The 10,595-nt window shown below is 39.6% G+C and overlaps 1 protein-coding gene and 1 long non-coding RNA gene across 2 annotated transcripts; both read left to right on the top strand.

Moving 5' to 3' along the window:
• The first annotated feature begins 1,091 nt into the window (after window positions 1-1,091).
• Window positions 1,092-2,790, top strand: tmem70 (transmembrane protein 70). Its single transcript, XM_029133003.3, has 3 exons — window positions 1,092-1,346; window positions 1,593-1,686; window positions 2,144-2,790. The coding sequence occupies exons 1-3, from the start codon at window positions 1,149-1,151 to the stop codon at window positions 2,587-2,589; spliced, it is 738 nt and encodes a 245-aa protein (XP_028988836.1). The 5' UTR covers window positions 1,092-1,148; the 3' UTR covers window positions 2,590-2,790.
• A 3,302-nt stretch (window positions 2,791-6,092) lies between these two features.
• Window positions 6,093-8,240, top strand: LOC129603314 (uncharacterized). Its single transcript, XR_008693086.1, has 4 exons — window positions 6,093-6,795; window positions 7,449-7,605; window positions 7,657-7,708; window positions 7,874-8,240. It is a non-coding gene; the product is annotated as an uncharacterized LOC129603314 (long non-coding RNA).
• Window positions 8,241-10,595: the final 2,355 nt, after the last annotated feature.

Raw genomic sequence — 10,595 nt, 5'->3', positions numbered from 1 at the left:
GGCAGCGCATGTGTTGGGATGCATCTGCCAAAAGGAATCCCTGAGCGTTTGCCGTTCATTGTCAAATTCATCTATAATTCATCTTATATCGGAAAATTAGGTGTCTTTTTTTATTTGATTTTATAATAAAGTGAAAGTGTATTAATAATATAATTAATTAATATTAAAAAGTTTTCACCTGGTGTATCTGAATTCAGATTAATTTCAAAGTGACTATTAGTTTTTTTTAATAATATTATTTTATGCATTTTACGCATTTGTTCAACAGGACTTTCCTATTTAAACAAAACCATCTCACAGTGTGTTGACCCCAGCAGTTTGGAAATTGTGTAGTAAGATGCCAATTTGTTGGTTCTAGATAAAATGAAGATATGAAATAATGCTATATAAAATACAATGGCTTAAATTATATTATTGTATATATTATGTCATCAAACCAGTGTCAGATGAGTCCGTCAGCTATGTTGCCAGTAGGGATTTTTAGGGTCCAGCAGGTCTTAGTATTCAGTGACACAGTATCGGCACAGTATCAATACAGTTTTGCAATGTCTCGAAACTCTTCATGACGCCTCTTCTACCCATCATTAATAATCAGTGAGTAAAATAAAGTAAGTAAGTGAGTAAACATTAAAATAGGATAAACAAACAACAAAGATAAATTAGTACACAAACCAAGTAACATACACAGAACCGACTGACAGAATAATATACGATGCATGCAACAGAACAAGAGACGATTGGTAAACTACTGCTGCACACCGCAGTCCGCTACATGGCGAGAATGCTCCTATAAGCTGGTTTCTACCTACAAAACACAGAGAAGACGAAGAAGACGAAGAAGAAGAAGATAAAGAAGAAGAAGAAGAAGAAGAAGTGTATACAGTGGAATTCTTAGATAATACAGCAGCGTTACAGTGGATAGAAAAGGTGAAACCCGACAAAGTGCTGTGCTCAGATTCCAGCTCAGCTCTATTATTACTAAAATCATTTTCATCCCGGAGTGGGCAGGATATCGTCGGATTCATCCATTTTGGTCCACACTCCAGCACAGCAGGTGGCGGTAATGCAACTTTACGTTGGTTGCCAATCGCCAATAAAAAACAAGGAGAAGAAAGAAGCGGAAGCATAATTCTTTCCAGTTTGCGCGCATGTGGAAAGTAGCTTGTTACGCTTGTAAATACGACATTATGTTTTCTGCACATATTCTGCGTAGATTAGGACCATGTGCTGTTCACGTTCACACTACTGCAAGACATGGTGTTTCTGCGATTTGCTTTAGAAGAATAAGTGGGAAACAGTTAATCCAGTTACAACCTGTGACAAGGTCGTTTCTTTTTAACAACAAGGTATTTACACTCACCACCGTAAATTAGCAACAACGACTTTCATTGGCGGGTTGGGGTAGTCTATAAGATAATACTTGGAATTAGATAATAGACATTTAAAACCACTACTGGTGCAATTTAGCTAGCTTAGTTAGCATTAACTGCTAATATGGTAGCGTATTAGCAGTTAGTATGGGGGGCTTAATGACAGATGGTTTGTGATGACTTATTTATTGTTTTTAATAATATTGTTTTAACTTTGTGCAGTCCCTATGTCCGGCCACTTGCTCTATGTCCACGGTGACCCCTCCTGAGGAGGGCAACCTCATTTACACGGGCAGCCTGGGCACAGCTGTTCGAGGTGAGTCACTTTCACTAGACTGTTTTCAGCGTACTCAAGATGTAGGAAAATGTATGATGATGTAGAAAAGTGAGCATAGTAGATGTGAACAAGCATTTACATGATTTCTGCAGTTATTAATCAATGCACATAGTTGATTTGGAATAATTATTGTGACAAGGCAGATCATTTAGTTTTAAGCTTTTCGCTTTGGATCACCAGCTTCTATAACCCAGTTATGTGAATTTGATCTCTTTGGGATGCCTTAAGAACTGCCACAAATTGTCAACTCCATTGGTTCAAAACTGAAATGCATTCAGTGTAACAGTGCTCTATAAAACCTTAGTATGCGTTGGAGTATGTGCTGTGGCTTAACAAGATTAATATATGAATATATGTTTAGACATATGGAATTGAATGAAAATGTGTTTTGCACATTAGCCCTTAATTCTAACCTGTACTCTGTTTCTTCTCTCAGGTGTAAAGTTCTTCTCTTATAGCACCAGTGGGGCCAGCCTCCTTCTCATGCCCCAAATCCTCCTGAAGACCGGGCTAGGAGTCCAAAGCTTCGCTATGCAGGCCACCTGCTGTGCAATACTTGGCTTCTTCACCTTTATCATGCCTGTCCTCCTCCACTTAGTAACCAGGGGCTATGTGGTCCGCCTGTACCACAACCCAGACACGGACAGCTATACTGCCATCACCTACAGTGTCTTTCTCACTAAAAAAAAGACTGTGTTTCACCAGAGTCAGGTCAGAATTCCAGACGTTAGCAAAATGTTTACAACCTTCTATGCCAACAATGTGGGGCTGCTGGTAAACCCAGACCTGTTCACCATCCCAAACGATTACAACCACTTAATGGGCTATGATAAGCCTTTCAGCTTTAATGCAGATGACGTAGACAGACCAGAGAAGTTCTGAAGCAAAACTCCTGTCTAAAGCAGTGACTGCCAAGCAGGGGAGGACTTTCTCAACCAGATTACAGGTGTTTGTCAAACTTGTCAGATGTTTAATGGTATTAAATTATAGATAACTTTAATTCCCCTTTTTATTTTGCTTCTTTGTTGATGTCATCACTGTGCACATACATGTTCAGACTTTCATTAAACCAAATTACATGAATTTGTTTTATTTGTCATCAGTTTTTTAACAATAAATTAAACTTTTGTTTTTTTTCTACATTTTTTTAAACGTTTTAAATACATTGCTAAATTCAAATCTATTAATATATTTGGCTGTATTTTGATCATCTATTTGCATAACTTCTTCCATGCAATGAGAATGCACTCAGAGCAAAGGCTTAAAATGAAACAGATTGCACAGATGAATTCTGTGTAGAGATGAAAAAGACTGAAGCAAACCTATCTGAGTTGACTCAGTGCTCATGTTCAACAGGGGCCCGTTTCAAGAAGGAGGTTTAACAAACTCTGAGTTTAAACTGAACTCTGAGTTGACTTATACTGAGTTTGCAAGCCTGGAGTTTCGGTTTCAGGACAGCTGAGAAGGGTTGGTTTAAGCAACTCTGAGTTGACTGACTCAGAGTTAAGCACGTGCACCGCGACTATAAAAAGCCCTGAAGATACTACGAGTCACCATGGTAACAGGACAACAAAAGAGTTCCGGAATTGGATATGATACGTCAAGCATATAACGACTATGAGCCTATATTCGGTAGAAAATGCAACAGTGGCAAAAGGGAGAGAATTAACTTAGCTGCTCGAGTCAATGCGTAAGTTTACATTTTAATCATACGGTGTTCGGTGTAACTAATTACTAAGTAATTTTAGTATTGTTATATTTCATTTTCGTAAAGTAAAGACTTTTAAAGTAATTTTTTCACTCATCTAAGGAGTTACTTCAGTAATTGCATAAAATACCGACGTTTGTATCAATTAAAAGTGCAGTGTTATGTCTATCCATTTTTAAAATTCCTGTTGTGGTTTATGTGGGATTTGTAAAGTAATGATAATAATCCAATACATTTTATGGAGAGCAATTATTACATTAATCTAATTAGGTTTTTAAAAGTTACCCAAAACTCATGTAAGAGTTTAATTTCAATTTTTATGTAGGCGCAATCCTGCAGGTATAAAAAGAACGTGGCTAAAAATGAAATATAAAAACATTCAATTCAATTCAATTTTATTTATATAGCGCCAAATCACAACAAGTGAATAACAAGTTATCTCAAGGCACTTTACAAAGTAAGGTTTAAGACCTTACACAACTAAACCCAACATATCCCACATACAACAAGCATTTAATTTGACAGCAACGATGAAGAGGAAAAACCCCCTCTATATTGACGAAGAAACCTCCAGCAGAACCAGGCTAGATGTGGGTTGCCATCTGCCTCGACCAGTTGGGGTGAGGGGATAGAGAGAGAGAGAAAAGCACAACAACAACAACAAGCAACAACAGAGCACAGGCAGGATGGTTGGACCAGGGACGGGATACAGGCAGGATGGTTGGATCCGCAGCTGCCCATCACACACCAAACTTTGAGTCCAATGAGAGAGAGAGAGAGCGGAGGAGAAGCACAACTACTGGAGAGGAAGAAACTAGGTTAGTTAAACATAGAACAATAATGGAAGGTTATTGGACAGAAGAGGTAGAAGGAAACAGAGGAGCTTAGTGTATAAATTAAGTCCCCCAGCAGTCTATGTCTATTGCAGCTTAACTACAGTTAAAGACTCTAGGAACCACAAGTAGCCCAGCGCTCTGAGAACGAAGCGTTCTGCTGGGAGCATAAGGAACTATGAGGTCTTTAGGATAAGAAGGAGCACAACAACAACAAGCAACAACAGAACACAGGCAGGACGGTTGGACCAGAGACTGGATACAGGCAGGATGGTTGGATCGGCAGCTGCCCATCACAGACACCAAACTTTGAGTCCTATGATACCTGTAGGTGAGGACAGAGAGGGGGAGAGAGAGAAAGAGAGAGAGAGAGAGAGAGAGAGCGGGAGAGAAGCACAACTACTGGAGAGAAAGAGACAAGGTTAGTTAAACATGGGACAATGATGGGAGGTTATTGGACAGAAGAGGTAGAAGGAAACAGAGGAGCTCAGTGTATAAATGAAGTCCCCCAGCAGTTTATGTCTATTGCAGCTTAACTAAGAGATGGTTCCTGTGACTAACAATCATTGCCAGTGACCTGAACCATCTCTAACTATAAGCTTTAAGCTCTTATAAGCTTTATAAGCTCTGCCTCTTGTTCTACATTTAAAGACTCTAGGAACCACAAGTAGCCCAGCGCTCTGAGAACGAAGCGTTCTGCTGGGAGCATAAGGAACTATGAGGTCTTTAAGATAAGAAGGAGCTTTATCATTAAGTACTTCGCAGGTGGGTAGGAGAATTTTAAATTCTATCCTACATTTTGTAGGCAGCCAGTGCAGAGAAGCTAATGTAGGAGAAATGTGATCTCTCTTTCTAAGTCCTGTCAGAACTCTGGCTGCAGCATTTTAAGAGCTGTTAGGACATCCTATGAGTAAGGAGTTACAGTAGTCCAGCCTAGAGGTAACAAATGCATGGATCAGTTTCTCTGCATCGCTCTGAGAGAGGATGCTTCTGATTTCAGCTATATTTCTAAGATGAAAGTAGGCGGTTCTGGAGATTTGTTTAAAGAGAGATCCTGGTCAAAGATGACACCAATGTTCCTCCCAGTAGAATCTGAAGCTAATGTTATGCCATCCAGGGTGGCTATCTGACTCAATATTGTCTCTCTCAGATTTTTAGGCCCAACAATAAGAATTTCAGTTTTATCTGAATTTAGTTGAAGGAAGTTTTGGGACATCTTGGATTTGATGTGTTTTAAACAACCCTGAATTTTGACTAGTTGATCTGTTTCATTAGGTTCCAAGGACATATGTAGCTGATATATAGCTTAATAGAATGCTTCCTAATAATCTCACCTAGAGGAGACATGTATAGGCTAAACAGAATTGGACCAAGCACAGAACCCTGTGGTACTCCATAGCTAATCCTTGTGCATGTGGAGGATTCATCATTAACATGAACAAACTGGAATCTGTTCAACAAATAGGATTTAAACTATCCCAATGCTGTTCCATTAATCCCAATTCTATGTTCTAGTGTCTGTAATAGAATGTTATGATCAATTGTATCAAATGCAGCACTAGGATCTAACAGGACAAGGGCAGAAACTAGACCACTGTCCGAAGCTAATAGAAGATCATTAGTGACTCTAACCACAGCTGTTTCTGTGCTATTATGTTTTCTAAATCCTGACTGAAAATCTTCGTACAGGTTATTCCCACTCAGGTGGTCAGATAATTGTTTAGCCACGATTTTTTCAAGAATCTTGGAAATAAAAGGTAAATTTGAAATGGGCCTTTAGTTGGCTTGCTCTCCAGGGTCCAGAGTTGTTTTTTTCAATAGAGGTTTGACCACAGCCACCTTAAAAGCCTGTGGTACATAGCCTAGTTGTAAAGATTGGTTGATTTGATTTAATATGGACGAGCTGATTAAAGGTAGAACTTCTTTGAGTAATCTGGTTGGGATTGAATCTAAAAGACAAGTGGACGACTTGGAAGAGTTAATTATTGCGGTTAAGTCCATATGAGTTATGGGGAAGAAGCTGTCGAGGTAACACAGAGGATTTAATAAATTTAAAGTTGATGGATCTAGACAGTGCTTTCTGTCATTTGGAAGAAGTCGCTGCTGAATGTTTTTTCTAATGATGATAATTTTATTAGTAAAGTAGTTCATGAAGTCATTGCTGCTGAGATTTAAGGGGATAGTAGACTCAACACAGCTATGACTCTTTGTCAGCCTGGTTACAGTGCTGAAAAGGAACCTGGGGTTGTTTTTGTTTTTCTCAATTAGGGAGGAATAATATGTTTTTCTAGCAGCACAAAGTGCTTTTTTATATTTCATTAGACTGTCCATCCATGCAATTCAGTTTACATTTATTTTGTTGGAACGCCACTGCCTTTCTAGTTGTCTGGTCCTGTGCTTTAGGCTGTGGATCTCTGAGTTATACCACGGAGCTAACCTCCTCTGATTCACTGTCTTCTTCTTCAGAGGAGCCACTGTGTCTAACATTGTACGTAGAGAAGCTGCAGCATCATCTACAAGACAGTCAACCTGTTCATAAGGATTAAGGTGACTGTTCTCTGTGTATCTACAAGACATTGAGGCAAAAGATGATGGAATCATCTGCTTGAATCTGGCAACAGCGTTGTCAGATAAACATCTGCTATAGTAACATTTCTTTCCAGCTATTGTGAGGTCAATTATACTAAATTCAAAAGTTAATAAGAAATGGTCAGATAACAGAGGGTTTTGGGGAAGAACTATTAAATTATCAATTTCAACCCCAAGATCGAGGGTATGGTTAAAACAATGAGTGGGTTCATTTACCTGCTGTGTAAAAGCAATAGTGTCTATTAAGGAGTTAAAAGCAGTGCTGAGACAGTTACTGTCAACATCTACATGAATGTTAAAGTCTCTCACTACAATGACTTTATCTGTGCTAAGACCTAAGTCAGATAAGAATTCAGAGAATTCAGTTAAGAACTCCAAATATAGAGCAGGAGGACGGTAAACAATACAAAACACAACTGGCTTCTAGGGTCTGGGTGAGAAAACATAATTTAAACAGCTAAGGCACCATCTTATCATGGGTGTAGACCACCTGACTTTACAACATTTAACATATTAAATAGCTAAATAACATGCAGCGTATAACAGTGCAGCAGCATTTTCAACATGGCTGTAATGTTTTCACACAGTTAAATAATTTGACTTCTACTCAGCCAAAGGGAAGAAGGCAGAGGCTAGAACAACTGGTGTAGGAGCTGCACCTCCACGCACTGAGGCGAAGGCCCTCAGCCTGAACACTGGCTGAAGGGATTCCTGGAGGGAGTTCATCAGAACCAGTCACTCCCCAGGATACAAGTGCATCTGTAAAATGTAAGAGGCCATTTCTTAGAGTATGGGTTGGGTTCTTTGTTGGTCAAACAGATTCTGATGGTAATATGTGAATCTTCCTGTCACAACAGAAGCCCAGGCTGTTGTAAGTATCTTAAATAAAGCTTAAATTATGATAAGTAGTATTATAAAGTGTAATAATAATAGAGTTTATACACATCACATGATTTCTGATGTTTGTGTTGCGTAGCCTAAATGATGTAACTTGATCTCCAAGTATACTGACTTTATTATCTCCCCTCTGCCCCAGAGTGTGGAAGAACAGCAGGAGGAGGGTCCGTCACATTCTGCTGCACAGATGCACACAGTTCAGTGATGTTCAGTAAATGCCAGAGTTCAATTCTGTAAAAGTAATGAGGAACTATGTCATGTAACTCTAAATGCTCTGTATTTTCAGTTACCGGTTAAGGAGTTGTATAAACTAAATCTCAAGGAAATGTTATACTTGGACCACCAGATTGAAAAGACCATCCATCCATCCATTTTCCAAACTGCTTATTCCCTAATGCGGGCTCACGGGGGTGCTGGAGCCTAACCCAGCTGACTATGGGCGAGAGGCAGGGTACACCCTGGACGGGTCGCCAGTCCATCGCAGGGCAACACATAGACAGACAACCATTCACCACACACTCACACCCTCACACCTACGGCAATGGAGAGAAAAAGACAGATCTAGAACTTGAAATTCGGAAGCAAAAGCTGGGGTGAGTGTATAGTTAAAGGTGAATTGTATGAATTATTGGAATAATCATAAAATCTAACAACTGCCTTTGTATTTGTAGGAAATAAAGAAAACCAAATAAACTATGATTTGCAATTATTCAGTTTCTTTTATTGGTGGTGGTGATGGTTGATTAAGACATTACAGAAAATCACATCTCTGACTGTCCATCCACTCTGCAGATTACTTTGATGGAAGGAGTCTCCTCAGGGTCTTGTATTTGTAGAGCAGGGTGTTGCTCCTCTCTAATAAGTGCAATAATGTAGAGAACAACACATACCACAATAATGTCACAGGCCTCTCAGGTGTTTCCCTGAGGTGACGTAGGAACTGAAGACATGCTTTCAACAGGCCTATGGTCATTTCCACCTGGGCTCTTGTTCTGCAGGGCCACATTAAAGCATTGCTGGGGGCCTGCTTCAGGTTCTGGGTGAGGGGTCAGTAGAGTGGGCTGGCATGGGTGACCCCTATCTCCAGCAGAAAGCCATCAATCTCTCCTAGAAGAAAGTTCACATTACATTAGTGCTGCATAGAAGTGCTCCTGTGAGTGTGTAGTGCATGCATTAAAATAAGGGTATAGGACATACATGTACTCACCACAGTGCAGCCTGTTACTTGGGGTTGACTATATATATAAATATATATATATATATATATATATAGTGGCAAAAGGGAGAGAATTAACTTAGCTGCTCGAGTCAATGCGTAAGTTTTACATTTTAATCATACGGTGTTCGGTGTAACTAATTACTAAGTAATTTTAGTATTGTTATATTTCATTTTCGTAAAGTAAAGACTTTTAAAGTAATTTTTTCACTCATCTAAGGAGTTACTTCAGTAATTGCATAAAATACCGACGTTTGTATCAATTAAAAGTGCAGTGTTATGTCTATCCATTTTTAAAATTCCTGTTGTGGTTTATGTGGGATTTGTAAAGTAATGATAATAATCCAATACATTTTATGGAGAGCAATTATTACATTAATCTAATTAGGTTTTTAAAAGTTACCCAAAACTCATGTAAGAGTTTAATTTCAATTTTTATGTAGGCGCAATCCTGCAGGTATAAAAAGAACGTGGCTAAAAATGAAATATAAAAACATTCAATTCAATTCAATTTTATTTATATAGCGCCAAATCACAACAAGTGAATAACAAGTTATCTCAAGGCACTTTACAAAGTAAGGTTTAAGACCTTACACAACTAAACCCAACATATCCCACATACAACAAGCATTTAATTTGACAGCAACGATGAAGAGGAAAAACCCCCTCTATAATGACGAAGAAACCTCCAGCAGAACCAGGCTAGATGTGGGTTGCCATCTGCCTCGACCAGTTGGGGTGAGGGGATAGAGAGAGAGAGAAAAGCACAACAACAACAACAAGCAACAACAGAGCACAGGCAGGATGGTTGGACCAGGGACGGGATACAGGCAGGATAGTTGGATCCGCAGCTGCCCATCACACACCAAACTTTGAGTCCAATGAGAGAGAGAGAGAGAGCGGAGGAGAAGCACAACTACTGGAGAGGAAGAAACTAGGTTAGTTAAACATAGAACAATAATGGAAGGTTATTGGACAGAAGAGGTAGAAGGAAACAGAGGAGCTTAGTGTATAAATTAAGTCCCCCAGCAGTCTATGTCTATTGCAGCTTAACTACAGTTAAAGACTCTAGGAACCACAAGTAGCCCAGCGCTCTGAGAACGAAGCGTTCTGCTGGGAGCATAAGGAACTATGAGGTCTTTAGGATAAGAAGGAGCACAACAACAACAAGCAACAACAGAACACAGGCAGGACGGTTGGACCAGAGACTGGATACAGGCAGGATGGTTGGATCGGCAGCTGCCCATCACAGACACCAAACTTTGAGTCCTATGATACCTGTAGGTGAGGACAGAGAGGGGGAGAGAGAGAAAGAGAGAGAGAGAGAGAGAGCGAGCGGGAGAGAAGCACAACTACTGGAGAGAAAGAGACAAGGTTAGTTAAACATGGGACAATGATGGGAGGTTATTGGACAGAAGAGGTAGAAGGAAACAGAGGAGCTCAGTGTATAAATGAAGTCCCCCAGCAGTTTATGTCTATTGCAGCTTAACTAAGAGATGGTTCCTGTGACTAACAATCATTGCCAGTGACCTGAACCATCTCTAACTATAAGCTTTAAGCTCTTATAAGCTTTATAAGCTCTGCCTCTTTCTACATTTAAAGACTCTAGGAACCACAAGTAGCCCAGCGCTCTGAGAACGAAGCG

The sequence above is a fragment of the Betta splendens genome, chromosome 17 (assembly GCF_900634795.4).
Source record: "Betta splendens chromosome 17, fBetSpl5.4, whole genome shotgun sequence".
NCBI classification, from domain to species: Eukaryota; Metazoa; Chordata; class Actinopteri; order Anabantiformes; family Osphronemidae; genus Betta; species Betta splendens.
The sequence above is the reverse complement of the archived record's forward strand: the minus strand, read 5'-3'. Positions and strand labels throughout refer to the sequence as shown.

Excerpts from the sequence above, each read along its gene's own strand:
- tmem70 (XM_029133003.3), top strand. The coding sequence starts at position 1,149 with ATGTGGAAAGTAGCTTGTTACGCTTGTAAATACGACATTATGTTTTCT. Across the intron at positions 1,347-1,592 it reads CGTTTCTTTTTAACAACAAG|TCCCTATGTCCGGCCACTTG; the intron begins GTATTTACACTC and ends AACTTTGTGCAG. Across the intron at positions 1,687-2,143 it reads CCTGGGCACAGCTGTTCGAG|GTGTAAAGTTCTTCTCTTAT; the intron begins GTGAGTCACTTT and ends TTCTTCTCTCAG.